The sequence below is a fragment of the Heterodontus francisci genome, chromosome 14, assembly GCF_036365525.1.
Source record: "Heterodontus francisci isolate sHetFra1 chromosome 14, sHetFra1.hap1, whole genome shotgun sequence".
Classification (NCBI taxonomy): Eukaryota; Metazoa; Chordata; class Chondrichthyes; order Heterodontiformes; family Heterodontidae; genus Heterodontus; species Heterodontus francisci.
The window spans coordinates 43,804,680-43,827,782 of NC_090384.1; the positions used below are offsets into that span (position 1 = coordinate 43,804,680).

General features: G+C 48.0%; 1 protein-coding gene across 2 annotated transcripts in view; it reads right to left on the reverse strand.

The window, feature by feature from the left end:
• Window positions 1–18,619, reverse strand: part of LOC137377000 (tetraspanin-32-like) — a 99,612-nt gene extending 80,993 nt beyond the window's left edge. For both annotated transcript variants that reach the window (XM_068046099.1, XM_068046097.1), the window contains exons 1-2: window positions 18,477–18,619; window positions 4,365–4,479 (exon numbers count right to left, since the gene is read on the reverse strand). In XM_068046099.1, the coding sequence (XP_067902200.1) occupies window positions 4,365–4,479; window positions 18,477–18,542 (181 nt within the window). In that variant the 5' untranslated portion in view covers window positions 18,543–18,619. The remainder of the gene's footprint in view (window positions 1–4,364; window positions 4,480–18,476) is intronic.
• Window positions 18,620–23,103: the final 4,484 nt, after the last annotated feature.

The following is a 23,103-nucleotide window of genomic DNA, read 5'->3' on the forward strand; positions in this document are numbered from 1 at the left end:
CGTATTTTACGGGTCCCCAGGCTTTAATTGTCTTTAGGCGGGACTTCCACCTGCTTGAGGGAGGAGGTCCGGCCTCAGTGAGCTGCCAGCCAATCGTCGGGCCGGGAGCGGTGGCCACTGCTGGGACTGCAGCCCAGCCGACGCCATGGACCATAGAGAGTCGATAAGTCGGGGCATGCCTCACCAGGGGGATCGGTCATGCCCTGGTGAGGCTAGGGTGGTCATTTGGGAGGAGGGGGCGTCTTGGGTCCCGGGGGAGGGATGGGAGGCAGAGGCGGCCCTCAATCAGGCCCCCAGTGCCCGACTGCCATGCCCCCCCACCGGGGCACGGAAAGGCCGGCATATTTCGCTGGGCGGCACGCCCATTAAGTGGCCACTTAAGGGCCTCGATTGACCTCGGGCAGGTGGGCCGTTTCCTCCCCCCGCCCGACCGCCGTAAAGTTCACCGGAGGCGGGAGCGGGCAGGTAGGCCTCCCAGAGCCTCCCACTCAATTTTACGCCACCCCTACACCATCATCCGACCCGCTGGGGCGGCGTAAAATTCAGTCCACTCAGTCTGTCCAAATCCCCTTGAAGCTGCTTTGCATCTTCCTCATAACACACATTCCCACCTAGTTTTGTGTCATCTGCAAACTTGGAAATACTACATTTGATCCCCACATCCAAATCACTGATATATATTGTGAACAGCTGGGGCCTAAGTACTGATCCTTGAGGTACCTCTCTAGTCACAGCCTGCCAACGCAAGAATGACCCTTTTTTTCCTACTCACTGTTTTCTGCCTGTTAACCAATCCTTAATCCATGCCAGTATATTACCTCCTATCCCATGTGCTTAAATTTTGGTAACCAACCTCCTGTGGGGGACTTTATCAAAAGCCTTCTGAAAATCCAAGTATATCACATCCACCGACTCCCCTTTGTAAATTCTGTTAGTAACATCCTCAAAAAACTCCAACAGGTTCGTCAAACATGATTTCCCATTCATAAATTCATGTTAACTATGCCCAATCAGATCATTGTTATCCAAGTGTCCATTTATCACATCCTTTAAAATAGATTCTAGCACTTTCCCGATGACTGATGTAAGGCTAACAGGTCTGTAATTCCCTGTTTTCTCTCTCCCTCCCTTCTTAAATAATGGGTGACACTGGTGGGGATGGGGGTGCAGGTAAGTATTTCAGTGCAGGAGTGGGGGAGCAGCACCAAACTTATCCGATTGGTGCAGGGGATAGTGGGAAGGGGTAAAGTGCATAGTGTATGAACTTTGGGGGGCACAAGGTATTTTGGTGGGGGGAGAGGACAAGGAATGAATTGTATGGTTATTGGGGGGGGGGGGAGGGGGGTGGTGCTGGGAGAAGGGTGGCACTGTGGCGCAGTGGTTAGCACCGCAGCCTCACAGCTCCAGTGACCCGCGTTCAATTCAGGGTACTGCCTGTGTGGAGTTTGCAAGTTCTCCCTGTGACCACGTGGGTTTTCGCCGGGTGCTCCGGTTTCCTCCCACAACCAAAGACTTGCAGGTTGATAGGTAAATTGGCCATTATAAATTGCCCCTAGTATAGGTAGGTGGTAGGGGAATATAGGGAAGGTGGGGTTGTGGTAGGAATGTAGGATTAGTATAAATGGGTGGTTGATGGTCGGCACAGACTCGGTGGGCCGAAGGGCCTGTTTCAGTGCTGTATCTCTAAATAAAAAAAAAGGGCTAGAAACACTTATTTAATTTTTTTGAATAAATTTTATATCACTATCTCTTAAAAAATTTAAATTAAATGGAAGGGCTCAAAACCCTTTAAAAATGGCATTGGCACCTGCACTGGCACCTGTGCCATTGCCGGGGACGGACTGCCTGCCCCTTCCACATCATTGTGTTGGGCAGTCCACCCCGGCCATTTAAATGAGTCACCACGCTGAATATTGCAGCAGCTCCGCGACATGCGGTCCACGCAGGCAGACTGCCATTTTTGAAGCTCGCCGCCGAGATCAGTGGCAAGCTTATAAAATCCAACCCGACTATTCTAATACTCTCTTGGTTGGTCTCTGATCCCCATCCCCAGTCAGTAACAGCATTGGCACCCTTCAATTTATCGAAAACACCGCTGCTCCTACCCTATCACACACCAAATCCTGCTAACCCATTGTCCCGCTCTTCCTGACTTACATTGGCTATCAGTCCCCCAAATGATTTAAATTTAAAATTCTCTTTCTCATCTTTAAGTCCTTTCATGACCTCTCCCTATGTAACTCTGTAACCTTCTCCAGTTTATAAGCCTCTGAGGTCTCTGTGTTCCTCCAATTCTGGCATTTTGTATATCCACCATTGGCGCCCATGCCTTCATTGCTCCGGAACTTGCTTCTTAATCCTCCCCACCCCTCTCTCCTCCTTTGAGACTCCCTCTTAAAACCCAGTATTTGACCAAACTTTTAGTCACCCTTCCTAATAATTCCTCTTTTGGGCTCAATGTTAATTTTTGTCTGATAATGCTTCTATGAAGCCCTTTGGGATGTTTTTTGGCATTACAGGCACTATATAAATGCAAGTTGCTGTTGATTTGCTACCCATTTCATTTTGGACTCTTATAGGCAGAAAGACTTTCACTCCATGGAGCCCACTGCCAAGCTCAAAAAATGGTGTGAGCCACACGCCAAATAGGCGCCGCGATCTCATGCGGGGCGGCTCATTTCAATAGCCGGGTGTCCCGCATCCCCAATCACGTGGAGGGGTGGGCTGTCCATCCCCGGCAATGGCGTCAGCTGCCTGTACGTAGGCGCTCGCACCAGTTTAAAGGGCAGCCAGTTTAAAGGACAGCCAGCCCTGTCAGTCAATTTGAATTTTTAAAGATACAACCCCAAAATTTAATTAAGTTCTAACGCCCCTTTCCCACCCCCCCCCCCCCAATAGCAATTACATTAACTATTTGCCCCCCCACCCCAAAACACTTTCCAATCTGACCTTCCCTACCACCCTCCCAGGCTGCACAAAGTTTGAAGTTCACCCCTTCCCACCATTTCCTACAATCATTGCATTTATTTGACCCTGTCCCCCCGCCCCGCACTGAAAATCTTAACTCTGCCCCTCCCCACCAGTGTCACACCGGTTTTCTGCGGATGGGGATCTGAAGGCGGGGAACTGCCAGCCGCCACATCGAAGATGGCGGCAGGCCCGGAAGATTGAAATTTATGTCTGTAATTAATTTAAATGTTGAAATCCAGCTCTTGTCACCCAGCGGCATGAGGGCCGCCACGGGAGCTTCACCACTGCCAGGAGGATTGGGCCAACTCAGGTCCCAGTTATTAAAGACAATGGTCTTAATTTTGTTCTCCCCCAGGCATCGGGTTCTGTGGCGGTGGGGGGGTGGGGGTGGGTGAGGGGGGAGCCTGAAGATGGCTCTGGATGAGGCCCGTTACAGACCTCGACCCCATGAGGGCCCAGCCTGATCCTACTGGCAGTGGCGAGGCTCCGTGGCTGCCCACCCCCCCCACCCCGCCGCTGGGCAACAGGACCTCAATTAAAATATTCAAATCAATAAAATGAATACATTTAAAGAGACTTACCTGCGATCTTGAGGGCCCATCGCGAACTTCGGAATGGGTGGGGAGGGGGGAGGAAGTAAGATTTTCAGTGCGGGGGGGAGGGGGGTCAAATAAGCGTAATGGTTGTAGAGCATGGGAAAGGGGCGTTATAAATTTATTTATTTAATTTTGGGGGTTACTTCTTTAAAAATGTAAATGTGCTGGCAGGGCTGGCACCCCCTTTAAAAATGGTGCCAGCACCTGTGCTCAGACAGCTGACGCCATTGCCGGTGACAGACAGCCCACCCCGTCCACGTGATTGGGTGGTGGTGGACCACCCCAGCCATTTAAATGAGCTGCCACGCAGGAGATTGTGGCGGCTCTTTGGCGTGCGGTCAGTGTGGGCGGGCCGCCATTTTCTTGGCAGCGAGCTCTTAAAATCTAGCCCAATATCTAACTCACATTTACTTGCATAAATGTAGATTTCTAGTGGCCAGTTTTCCATTATGTGAAGCACCAGTTGCAAGTCTATTTTTCCCTATTGTGTTAATATTTAGTGATTCCTAGGACATTATTATTGGATTATCACATTGACCTCTATCTGTTCAACCTTCCTTAAAGATACTAACATTTTCTGTTTCGTTTTATTTTAGCTTCAACTGAGAATGAATAATTAAGTGGGTCAAGTTATTAATGTTATTGCTAGCTCATTATTTTAAATAAATTCTGGTGTCTATATAGTCCTGACAGAGATCTGTGATACATAAACAGACTATCTACTCATCAGGATTGAAGAAGGGGCTTTGCCAGTATGTAAAAGGTATATGTTTTTCAGCTGTTTGCAAGTTAACTCACCAAGATCATGAAATCTAGTGTATCGGTTGGTTTCAATGGAGATGTTGCGGATAACAATAAACTCATCACTGAAGGAGGTCCACAAGGTAACTGCAGCAACTGCAACTCCAAGGAACTAGTGTGAAACACAACAAAGGGAAAGGTGAAGAGATGTAAGAGTCTGGACTGAGCTAAACTGTTCATTACGTGACAGCAATGATAATAAATTGAACATTTTATCTATCGTCTTTTTTGCTTCCTCCACCATTCTGACTTTCTCTGCGACTGCTCCTCTCAAGGCACTGCTTCTTGTTGTAACAATTTCATGAGCAACAAGTGTCCTACTACTGGCCTATTTCTGTGTGGCAACTTCTCTGTATTTCTGTGGAACAAGGAAAGGCCAATTAGCTCATCAAACCCCTTCCTTCCACAGATAATGCACAATCTGCATTTCATAGACTCTAACCAACCCATTCTTGAGCAAGGATTCTGGGAAGCTTCTTTGTGTCTTTGCCCCAAAGATAAATCAGCACTAAACTTTAAGGTATCTGGCAATGCAGCACCAACTGCTTTCACTGACTGTCTATTCAGTATGTGATCACTTAAACACCCAATTCGAGCAGTGTGTAGCAATTCCACAGGCCAAATATTCTGGGGAAGCCATCAACAGCATAAAATTGTCACTGCCTTTTCAACACTACGGATAGACAAGTGGCACCTTTTAAGCCACGTGTGGCTTCTCTGTGGCTGACATCCATTAAGTAGCTTCACTGTCTATCCACTCAGTCCCAAAGTGAGAGGTACAGAATAACAAAGCACCCAATTAGTTACAACAAAACATGCAGGCTTCTTTTCATTCCAAACCTGGTTGATCTATATATTTCAATTAGTTATATATTAACTATTTACTACTGGGCCTCAGTAGAACTTGTGTTGCAAAACCCAAATGAGCAAAGGAAACCTAAACTTGGCTTTCATCCACCTGGGAAATATACCTTTTCCCCTCTTTTGGTTCATCACCTTGTTTTTTAGAAATATACTTTATGTTGTTCTGAACTACTTTCTTTGAAACATAATGTTGGATTAAACATATTTTTTCAGCAAGAGTTTAATGAGTTAATGTATTCATCTCAAGCATGGAGGGGTAGTTATCTGAAATAAAAACAAGAAATGCTGGAACCACTCAGCAGGTCTGGCAGCATCTGTGAAAAGAGAAGCAGAGTTAACGTTTCGGGTCAGTGACCCTTCTTCGGAACTGACAAATATTAGAAAAGTCACAGGTTATAGGTAGGTGAGGTGGGGGTGGGGCAAGAGATAACAAAGGAGGTCGAGATTGGACCAGGCCACATAGCTGACCAAAAGGTCACGGAGCAAAGGCAAACAATATGTTAATGGTGTGTTGAAAGACAAAGCATTAGTACAGATTAGGTGTTAATACACTGAATATTGAACAGCAGCAAGTGCAAACATGAAAAAAAACAGTGGGTAAGCAAACTGAACAAACTAAGATGAAATGAAATAAATGCAAAAAAAAAATTGTAAAAAATGTAAAAAAAATGTAAAAAAAAGGAAGAAAAAACAACTAAAAATGAAAGTAAAATGGGGGGCTGTCATGCTCTGAAATTATTGAACTCAATGTTCAGTCCGGCAGGCTGTAGTGTGCCTAATCAGTAGATGAGATGCTGTTCCTCGAGCTTGCGTTGATGTTCACTGGAACACTGCAGCAATCCCAGGACAGAGATGTGAGCATGAGAGCAGGGGGGAGTGTTGAAATGGCAAGCAACTGGAAGCTCAGGGTCCTGCTTGCGGACTGAGCGGAGATGTTCCGCAAAGCGGTCACCCAGTCTGCACTTGGTCTCCCCAATGTAGAGGAGACCACACTGTGAGCAGCGAATACAGTATACTACATTGAAAGGAGTACGAGTAAATCGCTGCTTCACCTGAAAGGAGTGTTTGGGGCCTGGGATAGTGAGGAGAGAGGAGGTAAATGGGCAGGTATTACACCTCCTGCGATTGCAGGGGAAGGTGCCATGGGACGGGGACGAGGTGGTGGGGGTAATGGAGGAGTGGACCAGGGTGTCGCGGAGGGAACGATCCCTTTGGAAGGCTGACAAGGGAAGGGAGGGGAAGATGTGACTGGTAGTGGCATCACGCTGGAGGTGGCGGAAATGGCGGAGGATGATCCTTTGGATATGGAGGCTGATGGGGTGAAAAGTGAGGACAAGGGGAACCCTGTCACGGTTCTGGGAGGGAGGGGAAGGGGTGAGGGTAGAGGTGCGGGGAATGGGCCGGACACGATTGAGGGCCCTGTCAACCACAGTGGGGGGAAATCCTCGGTTGAGGAAAAAGGAGGTCATATCAGAAGCACCGTCATGGAAGGTAGCATCATCAGAGCAGATGCGTCGGAGACGGAGAAACTGGGAGAATGGAATGGAGTCCTTACAGGAGGTAGGGTGTGAAGAAGTGTAGTCGAGGTAGCTGTGGGAGTCGGTGGGCTTATAATGGATATTAGTAGACAACCTATCCGCAGAGATGGAGACAGAGAAGTCGAGGAAGGGAAGGGAAGTGTCAGAGATGGACCATGTAAAGGTGAGAGAAGGGTGGAAATTGGAAGCAAAGTTGATAAAGTTTTCCAGTTCGGGGCGGGAGCAGGAAACGGCACCGATACAGTCATCAATGTACCGGAAAAAGAGTTGGGGGAGGGGGCCTGAGTAGGACTGGAACAAAGAATGCTCGACATATCCCACAAAAAGACAGGCATAACTAGGACCCATGCGGGTACCCATAGCGACACCTTTTACTTGAAGGAAGTGCATGGAGTTGAAGGAGAATTTGTTCAATGTGAGAACAAGTTCAGCCAGGCGGAGGAGGGTGGTGGTGGATGGGGACTGGTCGGGCCTCTGTTCCGGGAAGAAGCAGAGAGCCCTCAAACCATCCTGGTGGGGGATGGAGGTGTAGAGCGATTGGACGTCCATAGTGAAGAGGAGGCGGTTGGGACCATGAAACTGGAAATTGTCAAAATGACGTAGGGCGTCAGAAGAGTCACGGATGTAGGTGGGAAGAGACTGGACCAGCGGAGAAAAGATAGAGTCTAGATAGGAAGAAATAAGTTCAGTGGGGCAGGAGCAGGCTGACACAATGGGTCTGCCAGGACAGTCCCGCTTGTGGATTTTGGAAAGGAGGTAGAAGCGGGCTGTCCGGGGTTGTGGGACTATGAGGTTGGAAGCTGTAGAGGGAAGATCTCCAGAGGAGATGAGGTCACTGACAGTCCTTTGGACGGTGGCTTGATGTTCGGTGGTGGGGTCATGGTCCAGAGGGAGGTAGGAAGAAGTGTCCGTGAGTTGGCGTTGAGCTTCTGCAAGGTAGAGGTCGGTACGCCATACAACACCAGCACCACCCTTGTCTGCAGGTTTGATGACCTGGTACCTGATGAGGGGTAGTTATCTTGCTGATTTCAGCAGGGCTGCATGGATTGATCGCAGGTTATAGTAAAGTAAACACTTCATAGAATTATAGAATTGTTACAGCTTTTTCCATGGAGGTTAATAAATAAAACATTGATATAATATCCATGGTACAGTTATTGAACTTTAATGGTTAATGAGAGTATGACATCAGATTGTTGCTACCTATATTGATGGTTCACTCACTGGGGTCCGCTGAAACTTTTACAGGGTCTGCAAAATAATGTGAAAGTGCTTACTAAGCAGCGCTGGACTTATGGGTGGGCGACTGCTCAGGGAGCTGTGGTCAAGAGTAAGTAAATTAGCTGCAACTGGAAGAAGGCTTGGTGCGAGCCAGGAGGCGAGAGTGCAGTATGGCCACCATGTATGCAGCGCAGAGTGGGCTGGCTGTCTCACCAAGGAGGGAAGCATGCATGGAGGAACCTTGAGAGTGGCACAAAGATTACAATGTAGATCCACAGTTACCAAGGCTGATGGTGGGCACCAGGTGAGTTCTGCCTTGTTCAAGAGAGGAGCTTTTTAAAATATTTAAACACCACATACTGAAACTAAAACAGCACCAAAATATAACTTTGCACAGGGTGCTATTTTCCTTAAGGCTGGGAAGAGAAAGTATAGATCCCATCTGGAAGTGGAGAATGATTTATGAATGCCATTGTCAAACATCACACCGAGCGTTGACAGACTCTGCAGTGAGAAGCAGGTAGACACAACTCACTGATATTTGTAAATAAATATGTTTTCTTAAAAGCATTATTAAAACACTCTGTACATTCAACACTTTCATATTATGAGTATTATGTACTATTATAATTTAGATGGGGAGGGGGTTCTGTGATTACTAATCCATTTGAAAAAGGGGTCCTTCAACCAAAGAAGTCTGAGAAACATTGATCTAGATTACCAAATTGTTCTTCATCTGCTGCACTACAGCTCAGCACTTAACATTTTTCCTCCAGACATTTTCTTCGTGCATTTTGGGCCAACACTTTTGCCTTCTGTTCACTTTATCACTGACAAAATTACCCTGAGCTATAACTGTATCTGTGACATAAATGTGAACTGCTCTTGAAAATGACTTAGACCAAGACATTCTTGTGTCGGAAACTGCAATCCTCAAGCTGAGAACTGGGTCTGAAGAAGGGTCACTGACCTGAATCGTTAACTCTGCTTCTCTCTCCACCGATGCCGCCAGACCTGCTGAGTATTTCCAGCGTTTCTTGTTTTAATTCAAGTTTGGTATCATTGGCAAATTTTGAAATTTTACTCTGTATTTCAATACCCAATTCATTTATTTATATCAGAAAAGCAGTGGTCCGAGCACTGACCCTTGGGGAACACTGCTATCTATCATCCTCCAATCTGAAAAACAAATGGCATGCCGCCATTTACCACAACTCACTGTTTTCTCTACTTATGTCAATCTTTTTTATCCAAGCTGACACTAACCCTCCTATTCCATGAGCCTCAATTTTGTTAACCAGCCTTTTATGTGGTACCTTACGCTTTCTTAAAATCTTTATAGACAACATCCTCATTCCCCTCATCAACCTTCTTTGATACTTCATTAAAAAAATCAATTAGATTAGTCAAGCATGATCTACCTTTTACAAATCCGTGTTGGCTCTCCTTAATTAACTCAAAACTCTCCAAATGCCTGTTGATCTTCCCCCGATTATTGTTCCTAAAATCTTACCACCACAGATGTTAAGCAAACTAATCTGTAGTTACTACAAATGCCCTTACACCCGTTCTTGAACAAGGGTGTCACATTTGCCACTTTCCAATCCCCAGGCAACTCTCTCATATCTAGAGAAGATTGGAAGATAATGGCAAGTCCTTCTGCTATCTCAATCCTCACTTCCCTAGGCAAGCCATCCGGACCAGGCAACTTATTAGCCAGAATTTTCCAGGGCTTTTGGGGATGGGCTCAGAGGTGGGAGCTCAGAGGAAGGGGCGTGGGAGAAGTGTAAAATCGGGACGGAAGACATCGGATCAGAAGCCCAAGGTATGCGTTGTTCCCGCATTTTCCCAACGGTGGCCGACGTGGCAGGAGGACATTGCCCATGGAAGCAGCAGGAAGGTAATTAAGACAATTAATTGGCCACTGAGAGAAATTTTATAGGTTTTTTTAATTTTGAGAAGGGCGCACCAGAACCAAAGGGCTTCAGAGCCTTGACTGGTATAAGGAGGCAGCAAGCAAGCAGGAGCTCAGTGGTGGCTCTCTCTGGCAGCCATCGAGAAAGCCAGGGTGGTGTGCCAGGGCAGATAAAGTAGCACAAGCATCAGCAAACAAAGCCAGGAGGTGGGGATAAAGTGCCAGCACTATGAAGCATGCCGCCAGAGTCCCATCGCACGTGAGCAGAAGAAATGGGTGGGGGAGGGGTGCAGCCATTTGCATAGGAGGACCTGCACATGGAGAGAGACACTGTCTGCCATGGGCCTCATTCACCCAGGCTTCAGGGCCTCCATAAAGGAGGAGAAACAGCAGAGAGGGAGGGAGGACTAGCCACAGGCAATGGGAGATCAGCAACCTTAGGGCCAACAGGAGAGCCTGCCTCAAGGTAGGGACACAGGAGAAAGGAGCAGTGGGGTACACAAACAGCCTCCTGCACGCAGAAGAGGATACCCTCAAGAGAGGGTCTACCATCTGAGGCTGAACTACCTGCAAATGTCCAAGCGGCAGTGTCTCCGAAGTATGCGCCTCTCCAGGGAGGCTGTCACTAATCTGTGTGCCATGATGCAGGACGAGCTGAGCCCCATTGCCAGTGGCGCTGAAGGTCACTGTGGCGTTGAACTTCTACGCCTCTGGATCTTTCCAGGGATCCACTGGAGATATGTGTGGAATCTTGCAGTCTGCAGCACAGAGATGCATCAAAGTGGTGACCAATGTCCTTTCCCAGAGGGCCGCGAGTATGTGCACTTCTGCACCAATCCAGACAGTCAAGCCGAGAGAGCCACTGGGTTCAGGACCATCACTGGATTACCCCAGGTGCATGCATGTGGCCATCAAGGCTCCCACAGACCAGCCTGCAGCCTTCATCAACAGGAAGGGCTTCTATTCGCTTAATGTACAACTGGTCTGCGATCACTGAAGCAGGTCCTTCAGGTGTGTGCACAGTTCCTAGGAAGCAGCCTCAACACCTACATACTTCGGCAGTCCCATGTTCCACAGCTTTTCCGGCTCCTTGTGCACCTTCAGGGATGGATACTGGGAGGCAAGGACTACCCACTGAGGACATGGCTACTTATGCCTGTGAGGAAACTTCGCACAATGCAGAAGAGAGGTACACACCTGCCCACAGTAACCCAAGCGGCCATTGTCTAATATTGCAATTCAAGTGCCTTAATCGATCTGGAGGAGCCCTTCCGTATGTCCCAGTGAGGGTCTCCTGCACTGTGGTGGCCTGCTGTGCTTTGCACAACCTGCTGCTACAGGGGAGAGGCATTGAACAATGAGGATCTTGAGGATCGCGATGCCTGCTCCAACAATGAGGATGTAGAGGAAGCTGCTGACCAGGCGATGAACAATGAGGGACCCTTTGGATCACAGGCAACTTGCAATGAGAGACGCACAAGGGAAGCTCGGGAGGTGCTAATACACAGCATATGACTCTTACTAACTGTTGGATCAATACCAATAAAGCATCACCTTTCTGCAGCCTGCTGTCGCCTCCTTCACTTACCATTCCATCGACCTGCACCCAGTTGGGCATTGCACAACGGTAAGGGTGAAGCATTTACCTCAGGTGGCATGGTCCCTCGCACCCAGCTCCTTGAGAGAGCAAGAGCATAACTGAAGTCCCAAAGAGCAGCAAGAATTGGAAAGAGATATAGCAAGAAATACATTCATCCCATATAATGAAGGACAAGTTATACACTGCTTAACATTTTGATATGAAAACAAGAACATAGGATTTAGGAGGAGTAGGCCACTCAGCCCCTCGAGACTGTTCCGTCATTTGACAAGATCATGGCTGATCTGATTGTAGCCTCGACTCCACATTCCCACCTACCCCCAATAATCTTTCACCACCTCGCTTATTAAGACTATATCAACCTCTGCCTTAAAAATATTTAAAGACTCTGCTTCCACCACCTTTTGAGGAACAGAATTCCAAAGACTGATGACCCTCTTTCCACTCATGGATACAATCTTCACCCGTGAACCCCATGTGCGGCTAGGTGCTTTTAAATTTCCTATGTGGTGCACCGCCTGCACGTGCAGCTGAGGTACAGGCCGTCTTCCGACTTTGCTACCCCATCGCTTGGGATGACCTTGGCTGCTTGTGGTCTGGAGGGGCCCTCCTCTGTCACTGCAGCTTCTTGATGCAATGGTGTCACTGGCAGAGGGACTGAGGAGCCGTTGTCCACCCCTGGATCGCCCTGAGAGAAACCCCCACATGTGGAAGGCAGCCACACCTCCTCCCTTCTAAGGCACACTTATACCTCGCTGCTGACCTGAGAAGTACGAGGACCTGGTGGAGAATCCAAATGCCTCGTCCCCCTCTCGCCTTGCAATTGCTGCATAGAGCTGATGGACAAGGCGATGGCATCCAAGTCTGGCATCCACTGAGCGATTTGCTAAATCTGGCTCTCCATGACAGTCGCCAATCTCTCTGGAGGCAGCCAAGCATGCACATGCCAAAGATATGGCAGCACTCAAGGCCTGGATGGGCTCCTCCATCGTCTGTGGTTGGGTGCGCGTAGCCTCTGGAAGATCTGCCAGATGTTCCCTTACCTCATGCTGCAGCTGCAGCAATTGCTGTGTTCCGATAGTAGAGACATATCATCAGCCTGAGACTCAGCATCGGCCTAGCCTCCCACAGTCCTCTGACTGTCAGTGGCCACGGCTGTCACAGCCTCTGTCAACTGCTCATACACATCTGTGCTGTGCTCACCAACTTCTGTCCCCCAGTGGGGGAGGCAGTGGCGTACTGGTATTGTCACTGGACTAGCAACCCAGAGACCCAGGGTATTGCTGTGGGGACATGGGTTCGAATCCCACCACAGCAGAAGGTGGAATTTGAATTCAATTAATAAAAATCTTGTATTAAAATGCTAGTCTCATGATGGCCGTGAAACCATTGTCGATTGCTGTAAAAACCCATCTGGTTCACTAATGCCCTTTAGGGAAGGAAATCTGCTGTCCTTACCTGGTCTAACCTACATGTGACTCCAGACCCACAGCAATGTGGTTGACTCTTAGATGTCCTCTGAAATGACCTAGCAAGCCACTCAGTTGTATTCAACGGCTACAAAGTCTAAAAAAAGGAATGAAACTCATAACTATCTGGGGGCTTGTGCCAAAGTTGGGAGAGCAGTCGCACAGACTAGTCAAGCAGCAGCCTGACATAGTCACATTCACGGAATCATACCTTACAGACGATGTCTCAGACACTGCCATCACCATCCCTGGCTACGTCCTGTCCCACCGGCAGGACAGACCCAGCAGAGATGGCGGCACAGTGGTATAGAGTCAGAGGGAGTTGCCCTGGGAGTTCTCAACATCGATTCCAGACCTCATGAAATCTCATGGCATCAGGTCAAACATGGGCAAGGAAACCGCCTGCTGATCACCACCTTACCTTACGCTGCAGCTGCAGCAATTGCTGTGTTCCGATAGTAGAGACAGCACCCCCATCCCTCAGCTGATGAATCAGTACTCCACCTTGTTGAACAGCATTTGGAAGAAGCACTGAGAGTGGCAAGGGTGCAGAATGTACTCTGGGTGGGGGACTTCAATGTCCATCACCAAGAGTGGCTCGGTGGCACCACTACTGACTGAGCTGGCTGAGTCCTAAAGGGCATATCTGCTAGACTGGGTCTGCAGCAGGTGGTGAGGGAACCAACAAGAGGGAAAAATATTCTTGACTTCGACCTCACCAATCTGCCTGCCGCAGATGCAACTGTCCATGACAGGATTGGTAGGAGTGACCACCGCACAGTCCTTGTCACTGGCACAAAGTCCCATCTTCACATTGAGGATACCCTCCATCATGTTGTGTGGCACTACCACTGTGCTAAATGGGATAGATTTCGAACAGATCTAGCAATGTAAAACTGGGCATCCATGAGGCGCTGTGGGCCATCAGAAGCAGCAGAATTGTACTCAACCACAATCTGTAACCTCATGGCCCAGCATATCCCCCACTCTGCAATTACCATCAAGCCGAGGGACCAACCCTGGTTCAATGAAGAATGCCAGGAGCAGCACCGGGCATACCTCAAAATGAGGTGTCAACCTGGTGAAGCTACAACCCAGGACTACTTGCATGCCAAACAGCATTAGCAGCATGCGATAGACAGAGCTAAGCAATCCCATAACCAACGGATCAGATCTAAGCTCTGCAGTCCTGCCACATCCAGTCGTGAATGGTGGTGGACAATTAAACAACTAACTGGAGGAGCTGGCTCCACAAATATCCCCATCTTCCATGATGGGGGAGCCCAGCAGTGCGAAAGATAAGGCTGAAGTATTTGCAACAATCTTCAGCCGGAAGTGCTGAGTGGATGATCTATCTCGGCCTCCTCCTGACGTCCCCAGCATCACAAATGCCAGTCTTCAGCCAATTCGATTCACTCCGCCTGATGTCAAGAAACAACTGAAGGCACCGGATACTGCAAAGGCTATGGGCCCTGACAATATTCCGGCAATAGTACTGAAGACCTGTGCTCCAGAACTTGCCACGCCCCTAGCCAAGCTGTTCTAGTACAGCTACAACACTGGCATCTACCCGGCAATGTGGAAAATTGCCAGGTACGTCATGTACACAAAAAGCAGGACAAGTTCAATCCGGCCAATGACCGCCCCATCAATCATCAGTAAAGTGATGGAAGGTGTCGTCAACAGTGCTATCAAGCGGCACTTGCTCAGCAATAACCTGCTCAGTGAAGCTCAGTTTGGGTTCCGCCAGGGCCACTCAGCTCCTGACCTCATTACAGCCTTGGTCCAAACATGGACAAAAGGGCTGAACTCAAGAGGTGAGGTGCGAGTGACTGCCGTGGACATCAAGGCAGCATTTGACCGAGTATGGCACCAAGGAGCCCTAGCAAAACTGGAGTCAATGGGAATCAGGGGGAAACCTCTCCGCTGATTGCGGTCATACCAAACACAAAGGAAGATGGTTGTGGTTGTTGGAGGTCAATCATCTCAGCTCCAGGACATCACTGCAGGTGTTCCTCAGGGTAGTGTCCTAGGCCCAACCATCTTCAGCTGTTTCATTAATGACCTTCCTTCAATCATAAGGTCAGAAGTGGGATGTTCGCTGATGATTGCACAATGTTCAGCACCATTCGCGACTCCTCAGATACTGAAGCAGTCCGTGTAGAAATGCAGCTAGACCTGGACAATATCCAGGCTTGGGCTGATAAGTGGCAAGTAACATTCGTGCTACACAAGTGCCAGGCAATGATCATCTCAAACAAGAGAGAATCTAATCATCTCCCCTTGACATTCAATGGCATTATGATCGCTGAATCTCCGACTATCAACATCCTGGGGCTTACCATTGAACAGAACCTGAACTGGAGTAGCCATATAAATACCACGGCTACAAGACCAGGTCAGAGGCTAGGAATCCTACAGTGAGTAACTCACCTCCTGACTTCTCAAAGCCAGTCCACCATCTACAAGGCACAAGTCAGGAGTGTGATGGAATACTCTCCACTTGCTTGGATGAGTGCAGCTCCAACAACACTCAAGAAGCTCAACACCATCCAGGACAAAGCAGCCTGCCTGACTGGCACCCCATCCACAAACATTCACTCCCCCCACCATCAACGCACAGTGGCAACAGTGTGTACCATCTACAAGATGCACTACAGCAACACACCAAGGCTCCTTAGAGAGCACTTCCAAACCCACGACTTCTACCACCTAGAAGGACAAGGGCAGCAGATGCATGGGAACACCAACACCTGCAATTACCCCTCCAAGGCACACACCATCCTGACTTGGAACTATATCACCGTTCCTTCACTGTCATTGGGTCAAAATCCTGGAACTCCCTTCCTAACAGCACTGTGGGTATACCTACCTTACATGGACTGCAGCAGTTCAAGAAGGCAGCTCACCACCACCTACTCAAGGGCAATTAGGGATGGGCAATAAATGCTGGCCTAGCCAGCGATGCCCACATCCCATGAATGAAATAAAAAAAACTAAGCTTGAATGGATTCTCACCGACATGAGATATCTGCGCAGGTGGAGGGTGTGGGAGAATTAAGTGATGGTGCATCCTCTGAGGCTCCCTCCTCGTCCTGTTCAGAGGCGGCCAACTGTCCCTGGTCTCTCCAGCTCTCTGCTCTTCAGCCTGATCTGCATGAGAGAACAGACAGATTGAAGGGTAGTGTGCCTCCCATTGTGGCATTCCAACTGTCCCTACAGTGGAGCTCCATGTGTCAGAAGTGGACACATGAGCATAATGCCTTGTGTGTGCCAGATGCATCCTCATGCCCCTGCACTCAGTCACTCACTGTAATGGGTGGACACTCTTGTCTCGCCATCAGCAATGGAATGGTCACCCTACTGCCCTGCCAGCTCTAAGGCCTCCTCCTCAATGGGGGTCAGGATGGACAGGAATGGTACGCCTCCACTAGTCTTGGCCTGTTCCTAGAGGTTATGGGCGGTCTTCTCCTGCAAGTGCAAAGTGGAACAATTTTAGTCTCCCCAGGGAGACAAGCACAATGCCTATGCTGGTGGCAGCCCAGCAGTCTATGATGGTGGCACACGAATGCCTCCTGTATGTGACAATTCTCATGGGACATTGTGGGGGTCAGCAATCACAGATGGACGCCTCTCACTGAAATGCAGCCATGCCTTTGAGAGGATATGCTACTGTCTGACCCCACTGCCACCAACTGGGTGGTCACTTCCTCTCCACCAAACACACCCTCTCCCGTTGCCACATGCAAGCACCAAAGGGAAAAGAATATGAAATCCTCACCCTGGCAGAACGAATAAGGTCACTGGCATGCTTGCAGCACTGGCTCCAGGTTCGGCGGGGTGACCCCACGGCTGCTGACATCCTCTTCAATCACCATCCAGCCTTCCTTGATCAGGGAGCTGGTCCTCTCCTCCCGTACCTGAGGAAGAGGACCTCCCACCTTGCCCTTGCAGCCTGGAGAAGAGCCTGCAGGGAGGCATCACGAAATCATGGGGCCACCCGGGATCTTCCTTCTGCCATTCTGGTGTCCATTAAATATGGCGCCAGCATCTGCTGTGGCATCACTTGATGTTGCTTCTGCCACCTTCTATCCTACCTCCACGCTCTCAGTGGTCAGCTCCCACACCTCCCCACTGTTAATTGACCAGCCACCGGAAGTTCACATGCAGCCAGCCGAACTCTGCCCAGGCTGAAGCAGCACTCGCATCAGTCACGACGTCAGGATCTGCGGCCGAGCCACAAAATTCAGCCCTAAGCATAGCCAGACTTTCCAGTACATCCTGCCTATCAACTTCCACTCCATCCATTATCTGCCACCAATATATTGTCAGCATCCTCTTCCTTAGTAAATACTGATACTCATTAAGTATTCAAGCCTTGCCCTGAGCCTCTAAGCATATATCCTCTTTCTCCCTAAGAGGACCCACCCTGCCTAGAATATTGTGTCTGCTTTTGGGGGAAATTGAAAATATTCTTGAAAAACAGGGCTTTCCAATCCAGGTGCAATCTTATGATAAATACAAAGATAGGTGATGAAGAATTGGATTTGTCCCATTAGAAATTGAAGTTTGTAGTCTAGTCTATCCCTGCTGTTGTGATGACAGCTGATGGAAAAGGACTTTTTAAAAAAAGCATTGTTCAGGGCTGAAGTTGGCAGTTGAAAACTTTGTTTACAATGAACAAGGGTAACTTGACTCTGAGTGTTTACAGATTATGGTTTTACTTAACTACTGATGATTCTGGATAAGGTAAATTAGTCTATTTCAATCCAGTTCTCAGTGGGCATGGGCCCACCACACTTGAAATAAATTGTCACTAAACTGACAACCCCTGACCATAAGATGGCTGGTGTAGGAGGTGGAAAATATCACACTGGTGTAATACGAGGTGCTTTTCTAATGCTGCATCTGAGGCAAATTGTTGCAGCGGAGCAGCATGAGCTTTGCTCGCTCCATGTATTACCTAACTGTCCAGAACGAAAAGTGTCCCTTCTTTCATTTTGTGAGGTTAGAAGTATAAGATAAACCAATGTTGCTACCATCTGTTCATACTGTTTAATAGTGTACCATCATGAAGAAATAATTATCATGCCCCCCAAATTCAAGTAGCCCGCAGACATTCACTTTTTTTTTAACCAAACTTAAATTTCAACTCCATAAGGAAAGGGGGAATTGTAATGGGGCGACAAAAAAAGCTAAAATAAAAATACTTGGCTCCGGGAACAGGTTTAGCCCAACCAATAAGGCGTTTTAAAAATTGCTCAGTAAAAACATCACGTAGATCACAAACATCAGTTTCTCACACTACTACACCAGGGGTTATATTGCCTGCGAAAGGACTGCTTTGCAAACAACCAATTTTATATTAAAGTAAAAAAAAAGCTTCAAATTTCGTTACTTTTTAAAAATTCCGCGCTGTGGGTTAAAAAGTTCCCGTCCCAGCACGGCTCACATTAGAATGGGTTAACATTAAAATAACTGCCCTATGTTATTAATATTTACCATGACGGTGATACTGATGCCCAGGAGCTGGTATTTTGTGGCTTTGATCAGACACCCGATCCTCATGGTTGCAGCTGCGTTAACTTTCTCCAGCTTTCTAAAGTTATATGAAGGTGTGGGCTTTCCTTCTCCAGTTTGTCACTATATGTCAGCGCCGCCTACAATGCTCATGTCTTCCGCTCCAGCCTATAAGCCTAAGGGTGTAAACCTTTACGCACATGTTACAATACAAGCATATATCTGGATGTGGTGAATGTAGGTATTTATCTGTTTACCTATCTATCAAAATCCTTGCCCGAGTCATTCTCGCTTCAGTCAAATGACAAATACCACTTGCACGTCTCTCAGATGCACAAATAAAATATTTTTTCTCTCTCATGCCAAATGCCCATGTATGGTTGGACCGCCAGAGTTCTGGTAGCCCAAATATAAGCAGAAAATGCTGGAAATACTCAGCAGTTCCTGCAGCATCTGTGGAGAGAGAAACAGAGTTAACGTTTCAGGTCTAAGACCTTTCACATTTCCAGCATCAGCAGTATTTTGCTTTTGTGTTCTGGTGGCCCAATCAGTGTGTCTGCATTCACAAACGAAAATGGGACCTGTGTTTGCCTTGCAGGGCCCTTGAGCAAAGGTTTGGCTTGAGGCCCCTAAGTTTTACTAACAATGATGCTAAATACTACCTACTCAATCTAGTGTCAAATCTACACATGTACAATTGGCGTGTTTGCAACATTTAATATAAAAATAATTGGCATAATGATCTGGGATTGGCGATAGTCCAAATTGTGCAGATTTCACTGGATTTGCTTGGTGGCCTGCAGCATCCTAGGGGCTGAGTTTTTGCATCGAGGTCAGAGAAATGGAATTTGGTACTGTTTCCAGGTCCCAAACCCGCTCCCGGGGGGAAACAGTATTGAGTCACGATCTTCATGGGGACAACCCCTTACTTGATGTGGAGATGGGCTCACTGTTTAATTAGCAGCTGCGGGGGTGGGATTGGAGGTGGACCAACTCAAGTGCGGGGCCGATTTAAACTTGCCACAGCAGCCATTACTGTTGAAAGTGGACAGAGAAGATTCTCAGTGAGCTTTAGGCTGGATTTCTGTTTTCCACTCTGTCTCACAAGAGCCACAGGCCTGGAACCGGGGCAGGGCAGACCCTCGTTTTTTGGACAGAGACCTGGAGGTCATGCTGGAGGCCATGAGCGAGAAGAGGGAGGTCTTCTTCCCAGGGGGTGGCAGGAAGAGGCATCCATACAGACCGAACAGGCCTAGCTAGAAATCGCAGCCACTGTCAGCAGCAGAAGCATCATAAGCTGAACCTGGATCCAGTGTAAGAAAAGGTTCAATGGCCTGATGCGCTCTGGAAAGTTGAGTGTTAAACCTCAGGTCAGACCTCCGGCAGCCACACCAACTGAGCAGCTTCATGGCACCTGCTGCTTTGCATATGGGAGGAGTGTGTGCCCAGGGCACTTATTCATCTCACAGAATGGCTCAGAGCCATCGTGCTGCTAAGGACTTGTTACCACTGAGACACGCAGCTTCTAATGAATAGGAGCAGGTGGCATTTGCTACAAAGGACATTGGTGCCTTATCATGCTCTCTTGTCCTTGCAGGAGAGACGGGCACACACAGGTGGAGAGGTAGCATACTTTCAAACGATCACGGCAATGGAGGATTGAGTGTTGGAAAAAGTCAGGATTGTGGAACAGGAGGAAGTTGGCCCTTGTAAAATGGGTGGAGATGATGATTACAGAGAGTAATGTATTCATTAAAGGGCCGACATTGCACTTCACCCCATCTGACAGCATGGTGAACACTAAGTTGCACTGGGTAGCCTCAACACTGCAGAGGCTATTGCCCTCCTTGGCTAGCTCTCATGATCTCGTCTTGTGTCTTTCACGGGTGCAGACGTCAACACCATGAGACCTTCTCTCTCTCCCTCAGTGGCCCCAGATAACCAGTAAGGAAACAAAGAAGCACCATCACACCTTACAAGCACACTGTCCACCAGCGCAGATACTCTCACCTCAGTGGGTCCTCATGCACGCATAGATTGGGTGGCAGTGGGTAAGCAGTATGGCACAAGTATGCAGGAGGAGGTGGCAGAGGCAGCTGTGGGCAGTTCCTTTAGAGGGGGGAGGACAGAAACAGTCCTTCACAGCTGCGCACAGATGCAGGGCCTCAGGAGATACAGGAATGGAGGTTCTACCCAGACCAGCAGCAGGAGATGTGCTTCCACATGTCGAAGTTCCGTGAGGCAGTGCTGGGTCATGGGCAGAGAATAGAGGAGTCCATCCAGCTTATGTGTGCCACAATGGCTCAGGGCTACAAGCGCAAATTGTCACAAAAGGATTTTTATACTAAAATCTTTGACTTCTGTGTGTTTCAAAAAAACACTGTTAAAAGTGCTCAGTGAAAGACACCTGCAAAATAATTGGAATTCCTGCAATGCTTTGAAAGGAAGTTCAGAACAAAAGTTAAACTTTATGGGTGTTTTGAAAGGAAGTTAAACTTGTAAAAGGACAAGAAGGCCAGCAGTTTCAGGGAAACCCCAGGGGTTTGACCTTTCTTTAGAGCTGCTTTTGAACTGGGGGAGACAGTGTGTCTGGAATGTGATCATGTTCAGGAAGGTTCTTTTTTCACTTTGGACCTTTTAAAAATCCTGTGACTTGGACAAAGGGCAGGCATTTGAAATCTTGTCGCAAGAGAGAAAATAGCCAGAAAAGTGCTACCTCTTTCTATAAAGGAGACTCGCATCTCTTGAAAAGGAATCCTGCAGTTGAAAGTTGCCTCCAGTCTCTGAAGAATTTCTGCATCCAGTGAGATTCCTGCTGCCTCCCGTGTTCTATGAAATCCTGAAATCTGAAGAATTCTAGACTGCTGCTTCAAAACCCAAGTAGACCTGTTGCTATACCCCTGATGGAAGACCTATGTGATGCCTGCTGCAGTTAAATTGCAATGAACACCTACCCATCACAGACTGTTTATCAACCTCGCCTCGAGAGACTTTGAGTGACATCTGACTATTCGACTCTGGGACACCTCACTGTACTGAAAACACCCTACCAGAACGTGAACCTCAATTATTTTATTATTCCTTCTATTCCTAAGAAACAGCTGGAAACCAAAAAATCCTTTTGCTGTGGTTAATTGGTTTCTTTTTGAATGTATGTGTGTGTACATGAGGGTTAAGGAATTAAGGAGTTTTTCATATATAGATTTATCTCATTATAGTTAAGACCCATTATTCATTTTCTAATAAATAGTTAATATTGTTGTTGTTTAAAGAAACCTGGTTTGGTGTGCTTTATTCTTGGAGAAAATACAGTGTTTAATTTGGCTAGTCTTCATTAGGTGGGAAACATTTGTTGATATGCTATGACCTGTGGAGTAGTGAGACTGAATTAACCAGTGTATTACTCCCGCCTTGGTCATAACAATATGTTCCTTCATTGGGAGAGTGGCCATATGCAGCAGCACTTGGAGTGAATGCAGGTACTGTACACTGACGTCCACAGGATGCACGCCACACTGTGTAGCCTGGACCAGTCAATTGTGCTGGTGGTGCAGAGATGTTTGAAGGGGATGCCTGTTGTGCCCCAGATGGTGCCCTCCTCCAGCCATCTGGAGTGCCTGCCAAGGGCTGAGGATGTCACCAAGGAGGATGATGATGCCACCTCTCATGGGGTACCTTCATCATCCTTGGCCTCCTTGGCTCCTCCGAAAGAGGGAGCATCTGTGCAGCAGGGCCAATTAATGGAGGCTGCCCCAACAATGGTGCAGGTGCAGCAGCCTCTGGAAATGCCCCCAGGGGCATCACTACGATGAGGCCAACTGCCACATGCATCTCAGTCACAAGCCGAGGCAAGTGAGCAGGCTGCCTCCACCTCCTGTATGGCTACAGAGGGAGCACTGCCTAGAAGTAACAGAGAGTGGAGGCCACCACATCACGTGGAGCCCTGAGTGGGACACTGGGGTGATTTCTTACTGTATCTGTGCACGGCTTTCCCTTCTGAGCACTATGTAACTAATGACACTTTAAGCCACGCGTGTGAGACTCCTATTATTGATGGCAGGAAAAGAAAAGTGGTATGAGGTGGTGAAGGAGATCAATGGTTCCTCAATGGTCATGGCAAAGCCTCAGGACAGATGTGCATCCTTCCTTGTCGGTAAGAGTTTAGATGTTCCAGGCTGTGTCTTCAATGGATATGTTTGGACAGGTTCATCAGAGTGACTTCCATACCATGCCCTTCATTCTGGGCCAGAGGGGCTCAGTTGAAATGTTGATGAATCAAATGAGCCCTGACATTCATGGTATCCTGATGAGACATTCATGCCTTGTGCCATGCCTCGGCGCCTCCCTGTGCAGCCGGAGCACCTCGGTGTTTGCACCCCCCACCACCCCCCCCCCACTGCTATCTGTGCCTGTAAGGCCGGGTCTGTCCGGAATCCAATGTGCTGTCCAGCTCTGGAAAGTAGGACATCAGTGACTTGCGAGATCCAGTGATGTGCAGCTTTGCAGAAAAGTTGTATGCGGCTTTAGACAGTCACGCAGATTGTACAGTTACCTTTTAATTTTTATCATCAATTATTATGTCACACTCAGCTTTGCTGTAAATCTGCTT